Source organism: Electrona antarctica (genome assembly GCF_951216825.1).
Source record: "Electrona antarctica genome assembly, contig: scaffold_90, whole genome shotgun sequence".
In the NCBI taxonomy this organism is placed as follows: Eukaryota; Metazoa; Chordata; class Actinopteri; order Myctophiformes; family Myctophidae; genus Electrona; species Electrona antarctica.
Window position 1 is genome coordinate 304932 of NW_027637615.1, and position 22689 is coordinate 327620.

Below are 22689 nucleotides of genomic sequence, written 5' to 3' on the forward strand. Positions count from 1 at the left end.
GGAGAAGAGTCTGGGACGGGTGTAGCGTGTGTTTGTGTGTGTGTGTGTGTGTGTGTGTGTGTGTGTGTGTGTGTGTGTGTGTGTGTGTGTGTGTGTGTGTGTGTGTGTGTGTGTGTGTGTGTGTGTGTGTGTGTGTGTGCACAGAAAGGTGAAAGACCATCACTGCAAAAAGTTACATCCAAAATGTTTTTCTTTCTTTTCTTTATATTTTTTAATTATTTACTTCTTCTTTAAACAACAGCATTGGTTACATCTTATTGAAGATATGAGTAAATATACATTCAGGTTCAACATAAACGTGAAATTACATGTTATGGTTTTTAGATGTAGATTTTCCACAACATTCTGTCACAAAGATGCAAAACGATAATAAAGTCAAACTATAATTTATCTGATTGACTTTTATACTGAAATGGTGTTAAAGAGGCCCCGCCCCCTTCCTATACAAACACACTGTAACTTCAACCTCGACCCCTGACCTCAGATGACCCTCAGATGACCCCAGATGACCTCAGATGACCCTCAGATGACCCCAGATGACCCTCAGATGACCCTCAGATAACCTCAGATGACCCCATATGACCCTCAGATGACCCCTGTCTAAAAATAGTTTGTGTTAGAGACACACAGAGCCCCCCCCACCCCCCCGTCACTATGGAAACCAAACCATATTCATTAAACACCCCCCCCCCCCCCCCACCACACCTGTTCCTGATTATTACATTATAATACAACACACTGTCTGTCTGTCCTCACAGCCTGTCTGTCTGTCCTCACAGCCTGTCTGTCTGTCCTCACAGCCTGTCTGTCTGTCCTCACAGCCTGTCTGTCCTCACACAGAGACACAGAGGAGGAGTCAGTGTAAATCCCAAACCCAGCGTACAGAGCTTGAGTGAAGGTGGTCTGGAAGGTGTACAGGTGAGTCAGAGTGTCCTCTAACACTCTGTAGAAGGACAGAGTCCCAGCGGGACGGTCCAGATACACTGCTACTCTGGTGGAGCCAGAGGGACGGATAGGAAGGTAAGTCTCCTTACTATTGTGATGGACAGAGTAAAGCTCACCATGGTGACCGTCTCTACAGTACAGACTCCAGGAATGTTCATTCCTTCCAAACCCACAGTCCTGACCCGCTCCTTTCCTACTGATGTCTCTGTCAGTCACTCCTATCAGAACCTCTCCACTGAACTGTACCTCACTGTAGCAGCGTTCATCTACACTCTCTGAACTCAGAACCTGAATCGTTCTATCAAACCTGTCAGGATGATCAGGATATGAATGAGGCTGATCATCCTGACGTGTCGCCTTCCTGTTGTTCTCAGACAGAGAGAGGACTGGGTTTGCTGTGTTTGTGTCCAGAGTGAGACGCTGGAAATCTGATGAGAAAACAACACAGTACACATTAAATACATCATTCACTGAATGACTGACACACACACACACACACACACACACACACACACACACACACACACACACACACACACACACACACACACACACACACACACACACACACACACACACACACACACACACACACACACACACACACACACACACACACACGGAGGGGGGGGGGACGGCATGGAGGGGGGGGGGTGGCTGGGGGGGGAACTTTAAACATGAATATTGTGAGGATGTATAGATCATGAATGGTTCTCAGTGTGTTCCAGGGACCCCCAGGGGTCCTTGAGGTGTTCCAGGGGGTCCGGGGACCCCCAGGGGTCCTTGAGGTGTTCCAGGGACCCCCAGGGGTCCTTGAGGTGTTCCAGGGGGTCCCCAGGGGTCCTTGGAGGGTTCCAGGGGGTCCGGGGACCCCCAGGGGTCCTTGAGGTGTTCCAGGGACCCCCAGGGGACCTTGAGGTGTTCCAGGGGTCAGGGACCCCCAGGGGTCCTTGAGGTGTTCCAGGGACCCCCAGGGGTCCTTGAGGTGTTCCAGGGGGTCCGGGGACCCCCAGGGGTCCTTGAGGTGTTCCAGGGGGTCCTCAGCAACATTCATGTTTACAGTATCAGAATCAGTGGAACCACTTCAACCATATTATATACACTGACTATCTGAAGATAGCAGATCTACAAGCTCACAACGCGTCACACCGCAACACGTCCCCGGACCCCCTGGAACCCTCCAAGGACCCCTATGAACTTGTAGATCTGCTATTTTAGAAAAATCGAGAAAATGTGGCGCAAATCTTTGAATAAAATTATATATTCTTTCAGAGCGAACGTTTTTAACTCAAATCTTTGCTTCTGGGGGGGGTGGGGGGGTCCCTGGAACAACATATTTTCAGATGGGGGTCGGCGGCCAAATACAGATAATTCTGGGGCTCCTTGACATGAAATAGTTTGAAAGAATATATATTCAAAGATTTGTGCCACATTTTCACGATTTTTCAAAAATAGCAGACCTACAAGCTCCCTTAGGGGACACAGACGCATTCCAGGTCTTAATGGGTTTAACTGTCTGTCTGTCTGTCTGTTCCCTCTACACAAAATCTGTCTAAAATATCAGATCTACAAGCTCAGAACCATTAACCCCTTAAAGCCTGCATCCCGAAGTTGGACAGTTCTTAATACGTGAACATTCATTTTAACCACTTTAGCTGGGGACCCCCTGGAACCCTCCAAGGACCCCCTGGAACCCTCCAAGGACCCCTGGGGACCCCCTGGAACCCTCCAAGGACCCCTGGGGACCCCCTGGAACCCTCCAAGGACCCCTGGGAGTCCCCGGACCCCCTGGAACCCTCCAAGGACCCCTGGGGACACCCTGGACCCCTCCAAGGACCCCTGGGAGTCCCCGGACCCCCTGGAACCCTCCAAGGACCCCTGGGGACCCCCTGGAACCCTCCAAGGACCCCTGGGGACCCCCTGGAACCCTCCAAGGACCCCTGGGGTCCCCCTGGAACCCTCCAAGGACCCCTGGGGGTCCCCCTGGAACCCTCCAAGGACCCCTGGGAGTCCCCGGACCCCCTGGACCCCTCCAAGGACCCCTGGGGACCCCCTGGAACCCTCCAAGGACCCCTGGGGTCCCCCTGGAACCCTCCAAGGACCCCTGGGGTCCCCCTGGAACCCTCCAAGGACCCCTGGGGGTCCCCCTGGAACCCTCCAAGGACCCCTGGGAGTCCCCGGACCCCCTGGAACCCTCCAAGGACCCCTGGGGACCCCCTGGAACCCTCCAAGGACCCCTGGGGGTCACCCTCCAAGGACCCCTGGGAGTCCCCTGACCCCCTGGAACCCTCCAAGGACCCCTGGGGACCCCCTGGAACCCTCCAAGGACCCCTGGGGACCCCCTGGAACCCTCCAAGGACCCCTGGGGGTCCCCTGACCCCCTGGAACCCTCCAAGGACCCCTGGGGGTCCCCCTGGAACCCTCCAAGGACCCCTGGGGGTCCCCATGGAACCCCACCAAGGAACCCTGGGGGTCCCCATGGAACCCTCCAAGGACCCCTGGGGACCCCCTGGACCCCTCCAAGGACCCCTGGGGGTCCCCCTGGAACCCCACCAAGGAACCCTGGGGGTCCCCATGGAACCCCACCAAGGAACCCTGGGGGTCCCCATGGAACCCTCCAAGGACCCCTGGGGACCCCCTGGACCCCTCCAAGGACCCCTGGGGACCCCCTGGACCCCTCCAAGGACCCCCTGGACCCCTCCAAGGACCCCTGGGGACCCCCTGGACCCCTCCAAGGACCCCTGGGGACCCCCTGGAACCCTCCAAGGACCCCTGGGGGTCCCCATGGAACTCTCCAAGGAACCCTGGGGGTCCCCGGACCCACTGAAGGACCCCCTGGAACCCTCCAAGGACCCCTGGGAGTCCCCGGACCCCTCCAAGGACCCCTGGAACCCTCCAAGGACCCCTGGGGACCCCCTGGAACCCTCCAAGGACCCCTGGGGACCCCCTGGAACCAGGACCCCTGGGGACCCCCTGGAACACTCCAAGGACCCCTGGGGGTCCCCATGGAACCAGGACCCCTGGGGACCCCCTGGAACACTCCAAGGACCCCTGGGGGTCCCCATGGAACCCTGGAACCCTCCAAGGACCCCTGGGGACCCCCTGGAACCCTCCAAGGACCCCTGGGGACCCCCTGGAACCCTCCAAGGACCCCTGGGGTCCCCCTGGAACCCTCCAAGGACCCCTGGGGGTCCCCCTGGAACCCTCCAAGGACCCCTGGGAGTCCCCGGACCCCCTGGACCCCTCCAAGGACCCCTGGGGACCCCCTGGAACCCTCCAAGGACCCCTGGGGACCCCCTGGAACCCTCCAAGGACCCCTGGGGTCCCCCTGGAACCCTCCAAGGACCCCTGGGGGTCCCCCTGGAACCCTCCAAGGACCCCTGGGAGTCCCCGGACCCCCTGGAACCCTCCAAGGACCCCTGGGGACCCCCTGGAACCCTCCAAGGACCCCTGGGGGTCACCCTCCAAGGACCCCTGGGAGTCCCCTGACCCCCTGGAACCCTCCAAGGACCCCTGGGGACCCCCTGGAACCCTCCAAGGACCCCTGGGGGTCCCCTGACCCCCTGGAACCCTCCAAGGACCCCTGGGGGTCCCCCTGGAACCCTCCAAGGACCCCTGGGGGTCCCCATGGAACCCCACCAAGGAACCCTGGGGGTCCCCATGGAACCCTCCAAGGACCCCTGGGGACCCCCTGGACCCCTCCAAGGACCCCTGGGGGTCCCCCTGGAACCCCACCAAGGAACCCTGGGGGTCCCCATGGAACCCCACCAAGGAACCCTGGGGGTCCCCATGGAACCCTCCAAGGACCCCTGGGGACCCCCTGGACCCCTCCAAGGACCCCTGGGGACCCCCTGGACCCCTCCAAGGACCCCCTGGACCCCTCCAAGGACCCCTGGGGACCCCCTGGACCCCTCCAAGGACCCCTGGGGACCCCCTGGAACCCTCCAAGGACCCCTGGGGGTCCCCATGGAACTCTCCAAGGAACCCTGGGGGTCCCCGGACCCACTGAAGGACCCCCTGGAACCCTCCAAGGACCCCTGGGAGTCCCCGGACCCCTCCAAGGACCCCTGGAACCCTCCAAGGACCCCTGGGGACCCCCTGGAACCCTCCAAGGACCCCTGGGGACCCCCTGGAACCAGGACCCCTGGGGACCCCCTGGAACACTCCAAGGACCCCTGGGGGTCCCCATGGAACCAGGACCCCTGGGGACCCCCTGGAACACTCCAAGGACCCCTGGGGGTCCCCATGGAACCCTGGAACCCTCCAAGGACCCCTGGGGACCCCCTGGAACCCTCCAAGGAACCCTGGGGGTCCCCGGACCCCCTGGAACCGTCCAAGGACCCCTGGGGGTCCCCCTGGAACCCTCCAAGGACCCCTGGGGGTCCCCCTGGAACCCCTGAAGGTCCCCCTGGAACCCCACCAAGGAACCCTGGGGGTCCCCGGACCCCCTGAAGGTCCCCCTGGAACCCCACAAAGGAACCCTGGGGGTCCCCGGACCCCACATTGAGAACCATGACCACTTTAACCCTTCATGGACCGCTTGGTGTCTCCAGGACCACACTCCAACTCTGTTGAAAATAAACGATCTACAAGCTCACGTTGAGCTTGCGTTGAGCTTGTAGATCTGATATTTGGATGAATGTTCACGTATTAAGAACTGTCCAACATCAGGACGCAGGCTTTAATGGGTTAACCCATTAAGACCTGGAATGCGTCTGTGTTCCCTACAAGCTTGTAGATCTGCTATTTTTGAAAAATCGTGAAAATGTGGCACAAATCTTTGAATATATATTCTTTCAGAGCGAACATTTTTACCTCAAATCTTTGCTTCTGGGGGGTCCCTGGAACAACATATTTTCAGAAGGGGGTCCGCGGTCATACAGATAATTTGTCCATGACATGAAAAAGTTTGAGCACCACTGATACGTTTTTAAGAAAACTGTCTTAATCCATTTATACCTGATGACGATTCTACAAAATGTATTTTCTGAAAAACCTCATGTTTCTGTCAGTGGTTCTCAAACTATTTCATGTCAAGGAGCCCCAGAATTATCTGAATTTGGCCGCCGACCCCCATCTGAAAATATGTTGTTCCAGGGACCCCCCCCCCCCCCCCCCCAGAAGCAAAGATTTGCGCCACATTTCCACGATTTTTCAAAAATAGCAGATCTACAAGTTCATAGCGCGGCTATGAACTGGTTGTTCCCGTCTAGAATGGGTTAATGGGCTAGACAGACAGACAGACAGACAGACAGACAGACAGACAGACAGACAGACAGACAGACAGACAGACAGACAGACAGACAGACAGACAGACTCACGTGTTGTAAGGAGTTGAGGTTTAGTCCAGTGTTCTCCTCCATGATTCACACTGTAGGAAGTAGAACAACAATGAATCAAGTCAAAACCTCTGCTGCTTAATGTCTCACATCGGCCTGTTTTAGTCCCACCAAATATTTACTGAACACATGTTGTCATCATTCTCCCACAGACTCTGTCCAAACATCACACACATTGCTACACCATATCTCTATGGTCATGTGATTAAGACGTATCTCTCAGATTTGGATAAGATTGGCTTCCATAGTTTGCAGGAGTGTCTCGTTTTGAACAATATGCTTCAAATCATGAACGCAGTGTCTGATTGACTGTGAAACATTCCTGGCTCACAATAAGCTACCCGTCCTGGCGGAGACCTGTGTTCTGAGGAGCACATGTTTCTAGTTTAAACAGTCTTTCTCTGTGTGTTAAATTATAGATTATGATCTATAGTCTACTGACCACCATGGACACAGTCCTATAATCTACTGACCAACATGGACACAGTCCTATAGTCTACTGACCAACATGGACACAGTCCTATAGTCTACTGACCAACATGGACACAGTCCTATAGTCTACTGACCAACATGGACACAGTCCTATAGTCTACTGACCAACATGGACACAGTCCTATAGTCTACTGACCAACATGCAGGACACAGTCCTATAGTCTACTGACCAACATGGACACAGTCCTATAGTCTACTGACCAACATGGACACAGTCCTATAGTCTACTGACCAACATGGACACAGTCCTATAGTCTGCTGACCAACATGGACACAGTCCTATAGTCTACTGACCAACATGGACACAGTCCTATAGTCTACTGACCAACATGGACACAGTCCTATAGTCTACTGACCAACATGGACACAGTCCTATAGTCTACTGACCACCATGGACACAGTCCTATAGTCTACTGACCACCATGGACACAGTCCTATAGTCTACTGACCAACATGGACACAGTCCTATAGTCTACTGACCAACATGGACACAGTCCTATAGTCGACTCACTTGACAGTCTCCAGAGCAGCAGACAGCTCCTTCAGAGCAGACTCTCCTAAGTGGCTGAAGTTCAAGTCCAGCTGTTTCAGCTGGGAGGAGGGGTTGGCGGTCACAGCTGAAGCCAGAGCAGAACAGCCTTCCTCTGTGACTCCACAGCCTGACAACCTGCAGAGAAATACACATTTAACAAAGTGCTGTTGATGTTCAAGTAGAGATCCACACAGAGAGAACACACATTCTTTACCCCAGGATCTGCAGTCCACACTGTGGACTCTTCAGGACAGCAGAGAGCTGGAGCAGTTGTGATTCCTGCAGGCAGATGAAACTGAGGTCCAATTCTCTCAGATGGAGAAGATTAGAGCTGAGAGCTGAGAGCAGAACTTCAAGTCCTGTCTGTGTGATGGTACAGCCAGCAAGTCTGTAATTACACATGAAATATCTGGACTGAATATCAGAGGTTTGGAGTAAAGACCCCAAGAGATGGAAAGAGAAGGCAGGACAACATATTGTAGTTACTGTACCGTAGCATTGATAATGATAATCCCCTAGCAGCCATGATGGATCACATATTGTAGTTACTGTACCGTAGCATTGATAATGATAATCCCCTAGCAGCCATGATGGATCACATATTGTAGTTACTGTACCGTAGCATTGATAATGATAATCCCCTAGCAGCCATGATGGATCACATATTGTAGTTATTGTACCGTAGCATTGATAATGATAATCCCCTAGCAGCCATGATGGATCACATATTGTAGTTACTGTACCGTAGCATTGATAATGATAATCCCCTAGCAGCCATGATGGATCACATATTGTAGTTACTGTACCGTAGCATTGATAATGATAATCCCCTAGCAGCCATGATGGATCACATATTGTAGTTACTGTACTGTAGCATTGATAATGATAATCCCCTAGCAGCCATGATGGATCACATATTGTAGTTACTGTACCGTAGCATTGATAATGATAATCCCCTAGCAGCCATGATGGATCACATATTGTAGTTACTGTACCGTAGCATTGATAATGATAATCCCCTAGCAGCCATGATGGATCACATATTGTAGTTACTGTACCGTAGCATTGATAATGATAATCCCCTAGCAGCCATGATGGATCACATATTGTAGTTACTGTACCGTAGCATTGATAATGATAATCCCCTAGCAGCCATGATGGATCACATATTGTAGTTACTGTACTGTGATGTGAGAGTGTGAACTAGACAACACAAACTCTGACCATATAATTATTCTAATCAGTGTGGGATACCATGATGTCAACCTTATTCACACTGTTGTTATTATAATTAAACAATACATAATAAAACAGAACGAATCTAAATAATAATGTGACCTCAGTATCTCCAGTTGACAGTTTGGACTCTTCAATGCAGCAGAGAGCAGGTCCATGGATGGATCCGTTATGTCATTATAACTGATGTCCAATTCTCTTAGATGTGAAGGATTAGAGCTGAGAGCTGAAGCCACAATCTCATATGCTGGCTGACGGAGGTCACAGCCAACAAGTCTGTAAATGTAGATGATGTAAAATCAGTGATTATCAACACAGATTAGATCAAGTTCATGTTCAAGGAAATTAACTATAAAGTGTAATGTAAATGTACCAATGTCTAGGGGTACCAATAGGGGTACCAATGTCTAGGGGTACCAATAGGGGTACCAATGTCTAGGGGTACAAATAGGGGTACCAATGTCTAGTTGGTCAGATATTGACAGGTCATAAGAACAGAGAACCAGAAAACATCCCAGTGATCTATATTAATACTAGTGTGTAACTCGTATGGATCTAGAATCTGCATTTATGGATAAATCATCACATTCCATGATTCTCTCTCCCTCTCCCCGTGTCCGTCTCTCCCTCTGTCCGTGTCCCTCTCTCTCTCTCCCCGTGTCCGTGTCCCCCTCTCTCTCCCCCTCTCCCTCTCCCCCTCTCTCCCCCCCTCTCCCCCCCCCTCTCTCTCTCTCTCTCCCCTCCCCCCCCTCTCTCTCTCCTCCCCCACCCCCCCTCTCTCTCTCCTCCCTCCCCTCCCTCCCTCCCTCCTCCCCACCCCCCCCCTCTCTCTCTCTCTCTCTCTCTGTGTGTCTCTCTCTGTGTCTCTCTCTCTCTCTCTCTCTCTCTGTGTGTCTCTCTCTGTGTCTCTCTCTCTCTCTCTCTCTCTCTCTGTGTCTCTCTGTGTGTCTCTCTCTGTGTCTCTCTCTCTCTCTCTGTGTGTCTCTCTCTGTGTCTCTCTCTCTCTCTCTCTCTATCTCTCTCTCTCTCCCCCTCTCCCTCCCCCCTCTCTCTCTCTCTGTGTGTCTCTCTCTGTCTCTCTATCTATCTATCTATCTATCTCTCTCTCTCTCTCTCTCTCTCTCTCTCTCTCTCTATCTCTCTCTCTCTCCCCCTCTCCCTCCCCCCTCTCTCTCTCTCTCTCCCCCCCTCTCTCTCTCTCCCCCCCCCTCTCTCTCTCTCTCTCTCTCTCTCCCCCTCCCCCCTCTCTCTCTCCTCTCTCTCTCCCCCTCTCTTCCCCCCCCTCTCCCCCCCCCCCCCTCTCTCTCTCTCTCTCTCTCTCTCTCCTCCCCACCCCGCCTACTAACCGAGCCTTTCTGCAGTTCCTCACAGCTGGGACCAGACTTAATGTCCCCCATCCAACTGTGTTGTATTGGTGCAGGTCCAACTCCTCCAGAACCTCCTCTGACGTCAGCAGCATGAAGGCCAGAGCTGAACACTGGCTCGCAGACAGTCTTGTCTTTGATCTGTCCGCTGACTTCAGGTACTGTTGGATCTCCTGATGTACTGAGTGGTCGTTCATCTCCATCAGACAGTGGAAGATGTTGATGAATCTGTCAGGAGAGAGACTCCCATCTTTATTTGTCATCTCCTTCAGGTTGTTGATGGCTCTCTGGATGCTCTCTGGACTGTTCTCTGTCTGACCCAGCAGGCCTCCTAACAGACTCGGGTTGGACTCCAGTGAGAGGCCATGAAGGAAGCGGACAAAGAGGTCCAGGTGGCCGTTCTTACTCTTCAGGGATTTTTGCACGGCTCTCTGCAGGAAGACATCCAGGGTCATTTCTTCTTCTTCTTCTTCTTCTCCTCCCAGGAATGTCTTCAGGACCTCCATGTTCTTCTGTGTGAAACAGTGCATCAGGTAGACTGCAGCCAGGAACTCCTGGATGCTCAGATGAACAAAGCTGTAGATCTTTCTCTGAGATTGAACGGTCTCTTCTTTGAAGATCTCTGTGCACACTCCCGAGTACAGCGAGGCGTCGTTCACATCAAGACCACACTCTTCCAGGTCTTCTTGGTAGAACATGACGCTGCCTTTCTCCAGATGTTTAAACGCCAGCATGCCCAGATTCAGGAGAAACAACCTCTCAGTCTCCCTTCTTTTTTCTCGGATTCTCTCTTTTTTGCTTTTTTGCTTTTTCTTTTCTTTTCTTTTCACCTCATGAGTCTCGTCATACTTCGTCTTCATCCTCCTTAACTGGAGTGAGATGAAGTGTCTGTACATCCCGGTCAGGTTCTTGGGCAGCTGTCCTGTCTCGTCTGTCTTCACCAGGTCCTCCACAACGGTAGCGGTCATCCAACAGAAGACTGGGATGTGACACATGATGTGGATGCTCTTTGATGTCTTCACGTGTGAGATGATGGTGCTGGCCAGCTCCTCATCCTCACTGAACATCTTCCTGAAGAACTCCTCCTTCTGGGGGTCTGTGAACCCTCGTACTTCTGTCACCATGTCAATGCATGCAGGAGGGATCTGATTGGCTGCTGCAGGTCTGGTGGTTATCCAGAGGAGAGCCGAGGGGAGCAGATTCCCCTTGATGAGGTTCGTCAGCAGCATGCCCACCGATGATGTCACCGTGACATCAGAGACGACGTCATTGTTGTCGAAGACATCAGAATCGACGTCTATGTTCTGGAATTTCAGCGGAAACCTGCTTTCATCGAGACCATCGACGATGAAGCCAACTTTCCAGGCAGCGAGCTGCTCTGCTGTGACCTTCTTTAACGTTGGATGGAAAACATGGATCAGTGAGAGAAGACTGTGCTGCTCATCTCGGACCAAGTTCAGCTCCCGGAATGAGAAGAGAACCAGGAGAATGATGTCTTGGTTCTCCAAACCTCTTGCCCAGTCCAGAGCGAACTTACGCACAGAGAATGTCTTTCCGATGCCAGCGATGCCCTTGGTCAGAACTCTGCTGCTGGGTGTGTCTCTGCCAGGGAGGAGGGTCTTAAAGACGGCACGGCACTTGATTAGGACGTCATGGAGGGTCTTCATGTTGGAGGCGGTCTCAAGCTGCCACACCTCATGTTGCTGATTAACCCCTTCACTCCCTCCCGCTGATAGGTGGAGGTCTGTGTAGATGTTGGAGAGGGAGGAGGGCAGTTCAATGACGTATGTCACGCCATCAAGACTCTCCAAAGTGAACTTATAGACCTTTAGATCCTCCGGCAGACTGACATCTGATATGAGAAGACAATTAATACATTATGCTTCATTTACAACTTTACATTGAACAATCCATAGCATTAAAACTATGTATTAAATATCCTCAAGAAAATCTAAATTTGTAAAAAAAAAAGGAGAAAATTGGCTAAAATAAATAACATTGGATAGTTTTTTTAGTCTAAATGTATGTGTTTATCATCAGTATTTGTATTTGGACATTGATACAGGAATACAACGAGTATATTTAATCTGATGAGTCTGCTGCTATTTAGACATTTCATTAATTGAAATAAAATGTTGTAAAGTGTAAAATGTGTCCAGTCTTACTGTGTCCAGGTTTGTTTCTGAATGTCTTCTGTCCAGGTGTGTTTCTGAATGTCTCTCTGTGGAGATGAAGACAATAGAATATATACATATAGATACATACAGTATAGATGAAGACAATAGAATATATACATATAGATACATACAGTATAGATGAAGACAATAGAATATATACATATAGATACATACAGTATAGATGAAGACAATAGAATATAGATAATAGATAGTTTAATATATAAACTATACCAGCTTTTATTAAACGTTCTTTATCATTAGGTCTCATTATACAAGTAGAAGAGAACACAACATCTTGGGTTAAAACTATAAGACAATGTTGCCGTTTTAATTATTATTATTATTATTAGACCAAGGTTCATGTTTTAGGTTATTAGAGATTGTAAAAGGTGAGTGTTAAAACATTTTCATTTGCCGTTTTATTTCATTTTAGTGTTTTTCATGATTTTGAGTCCTATCCATCCCTGCGATGGATAGGACACACCATCCGCATGCCTGACCACCGCCTGCCCCGCCAAGTCCTCTACGGCCAACTGCATGATGCAAAGCGTGCCGCTGGTGGACAGAAGAGGCGCTACAGGGACTACACCAAAGACCTCCTAAAGCGCACTACCATAAACCCCACGCAGCTCGAAGCTCTGGCACACGACCGCTCAGCCTGGCGGGTCACATGTGCCAGGGCAATTTCGCAGATAAGCGACAACAACCAACAGAGGAGGCTCGAGAGACGCGCCCAGCGACACCGGAGAGAAGCCGGCGTTCCTCCGGCGGGCGGGATCCCCTGTCCCGCCTGTGGAAAGATCTGCGGCTCGCGCATCGGCCTCGACAGCCACACCAAGTGGCATCAGCGGCAACAACGCTGAACCCCCCCCCCCCGACCCGAAGCAAGCGTCATCATCGGACACGATGGACAGCTAAGATGAGGTGTGTGTGTGTGTGTACGTGTACAGTCAGTCTGCCATCAAGCCAACGGTGCCAGAGATTAGCTGGTCTCAGACGGAAGGACAGGGTGTAAAACATGGACTGGACCATTCAGCCTGGCAGAGACAGGGTGTAAAACATGGACTGGACCATTCAGCCTGGCAGAGACAGGGTGTAAAACATGGACTGGACCATTCAGCCTGGCAGAGACAGGGTGTAAAACATGGACTGGACCATTCAGCCTGGCAGAGACAGGGTGTAAAACATGGACTGGACCATTCAGCCTGGCAGAGACAGGGTGTAAAACATGGACTGGACCATTCAGCCTGGCAGAGACAGGGTGTAAAACATGGACTGGACCATTCAGCCTGGCAGAGACAGGGTGTAAAACATGGACTGGACCATTCAGCCTGGCAGAGACAGGGTGTAAAACATGGACTGGACCATTCAGCCTGGCAGAGACAGGGTGTAAAACATGGACTGGACCATTCAGCCTGGCAGAGACAACCATACATACATTTATAGTGTTGTATATATTTATAGGAGGGTTGACATACTGTGAGTCAGGAGGTCCAGGTTCGTTACTGAAGTTAGGAGGATTTCCTTTAGACCGGTCACTCTTCACAGACAGAAGGCTGGGAGTTGGAGACTCTGCTCTGTGGTGGACACTTCTGGAATCATAACAAAGATTATACAATTATCATAATTATGAATGAAAAAGTCACTGTTAAACGTTCTTAATCATTATGTCTCGTTCTACAAGCAGAGAGAAAACAACATCTTGGGTTTTGGGTTTCAGCTACTGAACACTGCAGCAACAACAACACATAGAAATATGTGAACAATAGAAATAATACAATAGCAGGTTACATAGACGCCATGTAGAGATCTAGTTTGTAAGGCAGGCAGACAGACAGACAGGCAGGAAGCCAGTCAGACAGACAGACAGACAGACTGACAGGCAGGAAGCCAGTCAGACAGACAGGCAGACAGACAGACAGACAGACAGACAGACAGACAGACAGACAGACAGACAGGCAGGCATACAGACAGACAGACAGACAGACAGACAGACAGACAGACAGACAGACAGACAGACAGACAGACAGACAGACAGACAGACAGACAGACAGACAGGCAGACAGGCAGGCAGACAGACAGACAGACCGACAGCTTCACCACTTCATTCACAAACTGCACACACAGTCATTTATAATCTATAGATACTATCGGACAGAGAGGACACAACGTTATTATTCTTTGTTTGTATAGTATTAGACTGTAAGGGCCTTGCAAACGGTGAGCGATAAAACAAGCCTATAGTTCATTTTCAATGAGACCTGCGTTTTTGCTCGGAGAAGTCGCGGTGCGACAACGCAAGCGTATTTACGTTAGCTGGTCTCAGACGGAAGGACAGGGTGTAAAACATGGACTGGACCATTCAGCCTGGCAGAGACAGGGTGTAAAACATGGACTGGACCATTCAGCCTGGCAGAGACAGGGTGTAAAACATGGACTGGACCATTCAGCCTGGCAGAGACAGGGTGTAAAACATGGACTGGACCATTCAGCCTGGCAGAGACAACCATACATACATTTATAGTGTTGTATATATTTATAGGAAGGTTGACATACTGTGAGTCAGGAGGTCCAGGTTCGTTACTGAAGTTAGGAGGATTTCCTTTAGACCGGTCACTCTTCACAGACAGAAGGCTGGGAGTTGGAGACTCTGCTCTGTGGTGGACACTTCTGGAATCATAACAAAGATTATACAATTATCATAATTATGAATGAAAAAGTCACTGTTAAACGTTCTTAATCATTATGTCTCGTTCTACAAGCAGAGAGAAAACAACATCTTGGGTTTTGGGTTTCAGCTACTGAACACTGCAGCAACAACAACACATAGAAATATGTGAACAATAGAAATAATACAATAGCAGGTTACATAGACGCCATGTAGAGATCTAGTTTGTAAGACAGACAGACAGACAGACAGACAGACAGACAGACAGACAGGCAGGCAGACAGGCAGCCAGTCAGACAGACAGACAGACAGACAGACAGACAGACAGACAGACAGACAGACAGGCAGACACACAGACAGACAGACAGACAGGCAGGCAGGCAGGCAGGCAGGCAGACAGACAGACAGCTTCACCACTTCATTCACAAACTGCACACACAGTCATTTATAATCTATAGATACTATCGGACAGAGAGGACACAACGTTATTATTCTTTGTTTGTATAGTATTAGACTGTAAGGGCCTTGCAAACGGTGAGCGATAAAACAAGCCTATAGTTCATTTTCAATGAGACCTGCGTTTTTGCTCGGAGAAGTCGCGGTGCGACAACGCAAGCGTATTTACGTTAGCTGGTCTCAGACGGAAGGACAGGGTGTAAAACATGGACTGGACCATTCAGCCTGGCAGAGACAGGGTGTAAAACATGGACTGGACCATTCAGCCTGGCAGAGACAGGGTGTAAAACATGGACTGGACCATTCAGCCTGGCAGAGACAGGGTGTAAAACATGGACTGGACCATTCAGCCTGGCAGAGACAGGGTGTAAAACATGGACTGGACCATTCAGCCTGGAAGAGACAGGGTGTAAAACATGGACTGGACCATTCAGCCTGGCAGAGACAACCATACATACATTTATAGTGTTGTATATATTTATAGGAGGGTTGACATACTGTGAGTCAGGAGGTCCAGGTTCGTTACTGAAGTTAGGAGGATTTCCTTTAGACCGGTCACTCTTCACAGACAGAAGGCTGGGAGTTGGAGACTCTGCTCTGTGGTGGACACTTCTGGAATCATAACAAAGATTATACAATTATCATAATTATGAATGAAAAAGTCACTGTTAAACGTTCTTAATCATTATGTCTCGTTCTACAAGCAGAGAGAAAACAACATCTTGGGTTTTGGGTTTCAGCTACTGAACACTGCAGCAACAACAACACATAGAAATATGTGAACAATAGAAATAATACAATAGCAGGTTACATAGACGCCATGTAGAGATCTAGTTTGTAAGGCAGGCAGACAGACAGGCAGGCAGGCAGGCAGCCAGCCAGACAGACAGACAGACAGACAGACAGACAGACAGACAGACAGACAGACAGACAGACAGACAGACAGGCAGACACACAGACAGACAGACAGGCAGGCAGGCAGGCAGGCAGGCAGGCAGGCAGACAGGCTCACCACTTCATTCACAAACTGCACACACAGTCATTTATAATCTATAGATACTATCGGACAGAGAGGACATAACGTTATTATTCTTTGTTTGTATAGTATTAGACTGTAAGGGCCTTGCAAACGGTGAGCGATAAAACAAGCCTATAGTTCATTTTCAATGAGACCTGCGTTTTTGCTCGGAGAAGTCGCGGTGCGACAACGCAAGCGTATTTACGTTAGCTGGTCTCAGACGGAAGGCCAGGGTGTAAAACATGGACTGGACCATTCAGCCTGGCAGAGACAGGGTGTAAAACATGGACTGGACCATTCAGCCTGGCAGAGACAGGGTGTAAAACATGGACTGGACAATTCAGCCTGGCAGAGACTGGGTGTAAAACATGGACTGGACCATTCAGCCTGGCAGAGACAGGGTGTAAAACATGGACTGGACCATTCAGCCTGGCAGAGACAGGGTGTAAAACATGGACTGGACCATTCAGCCTGGCAGAGACAGGGTGTAAAACTTGGACTGGACCATTCAGCCTGGCAGAGACAGGGTGTAAAACATGGACTGGACCATTCAGCCTGGCAGAGACAACCATACATACATTTATAGTGTTGTATATATTTATAGGAGGGTTGACATACTGTGTATCAGGAGGTCCAGGTTCGTTACTGAAGTTAGGAGGATTTCCTTTAGACCGGTCACTCTTCACAGACAGAAGGCTGGGAGTTGGAGACTCTGCTCTGTGGTGGACACTTCTGGAATCATAACAAAGATTATACAATTATCATAATTATGAATGAAAAAGTCACTGTTAAACGTTCTTAATCATTATGTCTCGTTCTACAAGCAGAGAGAAAACAACATCTTGGGTTTTGGGTTTCAGCTACTGAACACTGCAGTAACAACAACACATAGAAATATGTGAACAATAGAAATAATACAATAGCAGGTTACATAGACGCCATGTAGAGATCTAGTTTGTAAGACAGACAGACAGACAGACAGACAGACAGACAGGCAGGCAGACAGGCAGGCAGGCAGGCAGGCAGACAGGCTCACCACTTCATTCACAAACTGCACACACAGTCATTTATAATCTATAGATACTATCGGACAGAGAGGACATAACGTTATTATTCTTTGTTTGTATAGTATTAGACTGTAAGGGCCTTGCAAACGGTGAGCGATAAAACAAGCCTATAGTTCATTTTCAATGAGACCTGCGTTTTTGCTCGGAGAAGTCGCGGTGCGACAACGCAAGCGTATTTACGTTAGCTGGTCTCAGACGGAAGGACAGGGTGTAAAACATGGACTGGAACATTCAGCCTGGCAGAGACCGGGTGTAAAACATGGACTGGACCATTCAGCCTGGCAGAGACAGGGTGTAAAACATGGACTGGACCATTCAGCCTGGCAGAGACAGGGTGTAAAACATGGACTGGACCATTCAGCCTGGCAGAGACAGGGTGTAAAACATGGACTGGACCATTCAGCCTGGCAGAGACAGGGTGTAAAACATGGACTGGACCATTCAGCCTGGCAGAGACAACCATACATACATTTATAGTGTTGTATATATTTATAGGAGGGTTGACATACTGTGAGTCAGGAGGTCCAGGTTCGTTACTGAAGTTAGGAGGATTTCCTTTAGACCGGTCACTCTTCACAGACAGAAGGCTGGGAGTTGGAGACTCTGCTCTGTGGTGGACACTTCTGGAATCATAACAAAGATTATACAATTATCATAATTATGAATGAAAAAGTCACTGTTAAACGTTCTATTGTTAAACAGTGACTGTTAAACGTCTATTGTAACAGTTATCTCCTTAACAGTTAGTCTATTGTAACAGTTATCTCCTTAACAGTTAGTCCGCCAGCATTTATTGATAAATTGTGATATACAGTAATTCACGCCTGCATTTTTCCCTGTTCAGCTTTTATTTTGAAGAGCCACACTCCAATCTCAAAATCCCACACTCTTCACATCAAATAGAAATGCAGTGGCAAAATAAATTATAATAAAAATAAATAAAATGTGTTTTGGGATAGTTTGCACTGCAGTCAACAGTAGAGATGGGATTTATGGCTCTTTTAACCCTTAGAAGATGAAAGACGCCAATTGGCGTCTTCATCAGAATTCCGTAAATGATCAATGACGCCAATTGGCGTCTTCACAGTTTTTGATGAATCTAAACATATTAATATGCTCCGAAGCGCTGTTTAAATTCCTGAGCTTATATTCCAACTACATTACCCAGAAAACCCGTGTCACGTGACACACGTGTACGTGTTGCCATTGGAAGCTGGTCCCACCCCCTGTAAACAGTGGGGGCAGAGGGAGTCTTCATAGTTTTCATTGTTTTGCCTGTTTGCCGTCTCGCCCGAGCGATTTTCTAGCAGAAAAAGTTGAAAGCAGTACTATTTATTTGAGCGAGTTTTGTGGTAGTAGTATTGATCCATACGCGTCCCAGTCGCCTTCTCCAGGCGGAGTAGCCCTGGTCCAGTGCTTACAGCGAGACTCGCTGCTCCCTCCCTCCTTTTTTCATTGTCTCCCCATCGTCGTCCGATGAGCTATACCGGGAAACCATTGAAGAAGACGATCAACCCGGAATGTTTTGAGGTAATCTTATTGTAGAAAATGCCCTTCTATAGTGATCAGAAATCATAAGATGATCGCTACAAATAGATGCTTGGATAATTACTACTACTAGTCAGATCATGACGCCAGAATGACTCACCACGATGGCCCCCAGCCATTAGCCAGCACCGAAGGTGCTGGCTAATGGTGTTGGTCGGTGCATTGGTGCTGGCTAAGGGCTGGAGGGGGGGGTTGGTGTCGATCGGTTGGTTGATGCAGTACAAATGTATCGTAGCAGGCATGCACGCATGGCAGTACAAGTATTTTATATTGTAGCGTGCCTTATAGGCGATCTGATCTTTAGAGTAATGTTCGCTCCTTTTATTTACTGTCTACAAAGACGGAGAACAAACATGCATCGTTTACTGAAGCAACGCGTGGTTATGATGACGTTGCTACAAGGATCGGAGGGGGGACGGGGAGTGAAGCTAACAGTAGCGTATTATATAAGATCTGTATGACGTTTCATTGACGTCTGAGCTTGCATGATAATTGCATTCATTGTATATTGTATACATTGTTTAGTGTGTCTCCGTGTGATGATGATGATGACGATGATGTCAGATAGCCTACGTCCCCCCCCCCCCCCCAACTGGCTATTGGCCGGGCTGACTACAGCTAAATGTTTATTTTTATATATTTAGAACTGGCATCGGAGGAGGAGGATGATGATGATGATGATGATGATGAAGACGAAGAGTCAAGACTGCGATGGAGTTCTCCGACACTGAACCGGATGCATTCATTCATTTCAGTTGTTGTTTTTTTTAAAATTTAGCCTACACACACACACACCGTCAAGAACAACTGGAATGCAGTGGTTTGGGGACACTGGGGAGTTTGGGGACAACTGTTTTGTATGTAGGCCTATTTATTTTCTGTAATATTTATTATAATTGTATTATGTTAGTAGTCATAAAAAATAAAAGACAAGCTTTTACAATGAGTTAGACCTGTCATGGCTATTTTGTTCACTAGTCTGAGGTTTATGGTTTGACTAAGCGAGTTTCAACTGTGATTTACTCTGTAACGGTAGATGGTAAGAACCCAAATTTTTTGTTATAATACAGTATACATTCAAGTCTATATTTTGATACATATCATGGGCACAAAGTCATATCAAAACAATGTCCTTGGATGAGTTTTTTATCAAAACTGTTTCTTCACAACAGGTTTTTGAGATACATGCATGAATAGACACGGTACTGGTAAGACTATGTAAACATGGTATATATCAAAATGTGCGTTAGAATGTCTAATTTTACCCCAAAAAAGAATTGAGTTTATATGATGTTCCATTTCAGAGCTAGGGGGACTTTTAGCTGGATAGGTCAGATTGATCATGACTGACCATGCTATTTATAGATGGCAAAATATCTACAGTGGTACATGTGAGAAACTTTTTATTTTATTTTAATTGAACTAGACAACTCACCCTTTAAAATGAGATATTGCATGGCTATGTACGCCCAGCAGAAAAAAAGTTATTTAGAAAATAAAACTTCAACCGGTCATAACTTTTTTTGTTGTCCTAGAAACACTACCCAGTGTAAATGCAGGCTCTTTTAAATGGCTTCCAACACCACAACTAAACATTTTATCAACTCAGTTCATTTTTTTCCTGGAAGCAGACAAGCCAAGCTTTCTCTGAAGGTCTTTCGTTGTCACACATTCACAACAGAGAATTTTCAATAAATCATTCAAAAACGCCATTCTGCCATAGAGAAGTCTAAAAACTATATAGAAATCCATGAAACTCTCAAAGAGTTAAGGGAACCGGATCTCTGGGAGCCGTTACCTTCAAAGACCCGTTCAAAAAACTGGCTCTCTGGGAGCCGTTCCTTTCAAAGAGCCGTTCAAAAGACTGGCTCACAGGGAAGTTCCCGATTACCTCCCCAATGTCTGCCCAGGGCCTCCCTAGTGACTCCCCAGTGCCCAGTGTCCCCCAAGTGCCTCCACAGTGCCTCCCCAGTGTATCCTGCTTAGGACGCCAGATTGCTCAGGACCGGCCCTGGTTGAAACCCCCCTGCCCCCCTCCTCCTCTGAAAAGGAACGGCTCCCTACTGTGAACCGGATCCCATCGTTCCTTTCAAAGAGCCGTTCAAATGATCCGATTCGTTCACGAACGTCACATCTCTACTCCCCAGTGCCTCCCCAGTGTATCCTGCTTAGGACGCCAGATTGCTCAGGACCGGCCCTGGTTGAAACCCCCCTGCCCCCCTCCTCCTCTGAAAAGGAACGGCTCCCTACTGTGAACCGGATCCCATCGTTCCTTTCAAAGAGCCGTTCAAATGATCCGATTCGTTCACGAACGTCACATCTCTAGTCAACAGGACAGTTCTGTCAGTGTGGAGGCCTGACTGCCCTTTTGGCTTTTTTGGCCTGGGCCAGGGTCTGGCCTGGGCCAGGGTTTGGCCTGGGCCAGGGTTTGCCCAGGGCCAGGGTCTGGCCTGGGCGAGGGTTTGGCCTGGGCGAGGGTTTGGCCCGGGCCAGGGTCTGGCCTGGGCGAGGGTTTGGTCTGGGCCAGGGTTTGGCCTGGGCCAGGGTCTGGCCTGGGCGAGGGTTTGGTCTGGGCCAGGGTTTGCCTGGGCGAGGGTCTGGCCTGGGCGAGGGTTTGGTCTGGGTCAGGGTTTGGCCTGGGCCAGGGTTTGGTCTGGGCCAGGGTTTGGTCTGGGCCAGGATTTCAAGGGCTTGCTTTCTCTGCTTTGCTGCATGCTTCAGCCTTGCCCTTGATATACCTGATGTCCAGAGTAGCAATTTAGCCCAGTTCTCCCCTGCAAAAGTTGCATTTAATTGCTTAACTATATTACCCTGAATCTAATAGTTTAATAACTCAACCGCCCATGCACGCATTGATTACAGGTTACAATAATACCTACAGTTTATAGTCTGCTAAGATAGTGCACCTCTTCTTAAAACAATATTATTTTAAGTCTTAAGAACGGGACACATGCCGAAAATTGACCAGATCTACAAGCTCAATGTGTGTAGAGGACGCAACTCTTTGTAAGCTTGTTGTTCTGCTAATTTCGATGCGAAGGCGTAGTGAAATGAAAAATATGTTTTTCACACTTTTAGACCACATCTGTGGTCATCATATGAGCATACCTAACAATGGATGCCAAAAAAATTGGTACATTTTCATTTGTGTATTTTTATATCAAAAGTCCATAACATCGAATTTGAATTACTTCCTGAAAACGTACTGCGTGATGACGTGTCGAGACCCACATCGATAAAAGCAAATTAAGCTCATCAGTTTGATTCCCCATATCTGCGCATCCGTCTATCACAGCTGCTACTGATTACAGAAATCCTCCGTTTTTATTCCCATTCAAGATAACATCGGATCCAGACAGTGTATTACTCGGTTTCAACTTAATCATCACGCTAAAATATGTATCTGAAAACATTATAGGGTAGAAATAAGCCAAATAACAGTAAACTGGTACAGCTGGCCGACTATCTGACTTGTAAACAAACACATTCCATGTTCTGAGTATAGCATAGCTACCGTCCCTAGATACCGTCCCATCGCCTGAAGGGATGCGACGCTCTGATTGGTTCAGAAACTTCAGAGCGGTGTTTCAACTTGAAACCGTCTGAAACTTCAAAATAAAATGTCCACCATTTCCGTTCCACTACGCCTTTAAGCTTACGCGCACTGCTCATGAGCAGCGTTCACGTGCAAACTTTCACAGATGCATCTTGTTGACAATTACCGTGCAGTGCAGTGTGCAAATACAGGCAGCGGTGAGTCTGTCAGAAAGATTTATCTGGGCTCCACCCATAGGCTCCACTGACCCAGAAATCGACATGACCCCCTCAAACGTTTTTTTAAGGGATT

The 22689-nt window shown here is 48.8% G+C and overlaps 1 protein-coding gene across 1 annotated transcript in view; it reads right to left on the minus strand.

Moving 5' to 3' along the window:
• Positions 1 to 212: 212 nt before the first annotated feature.
• LOC306918767 (uncharacterized protein) overlaps positions 213 to 22689 on the minus strand; it is a 208682-nt gene continuing 186205 nt past the window's right edge. The window contains exons 14-26 of the mRNA XM_079531631.1: positions 17804 to 17917; positions 16846 to 16959; positions 15708 to 15821; positions 14642 to 14755; positions 13564 to 13677; positions 12074 to 12129; positions 9891 to 11760; positions 8647 to 8820; positions 7523 to 7696; positions 7288 to 7443; positions 6267 to 6316; positions 706 to 1373; positions 213 to 453 (exon numbers count right to left, since the gene is read on the minus strand). Of these exons, the coding sequence (XP_079387757.1) occupies positions 724 to 1373; positions 6267 to 6316; positions 7288 to 7443; positions 7523 to 7696; positions 8647 to 8820; positions 9891 to 11760; positions 12074 to 12129; positions 13564 to 13677; positions 14642 to 14755; positions 15708 to 15821; positions 16846 to 16959; positions 17804 to 17917 (3700 nt within the window). The 3' untranslated portion in view covers positions 213 to 453; positions 706 to 723. The remainder of the gene's footprint in view (positions 454 to 705; positions 1374 to 6266; positions 6317 to 7287; positions 7444 to 7522; positions 7697 to 8646; positions 8821 to 9890; positions 11761 to 12073; positions 12130 to 13563; positions 13678 to 14641; positions 14756 to 15707; positions 15822 to 16845; positions 16960 to 17803; positions 17918 to 22689) is intronic.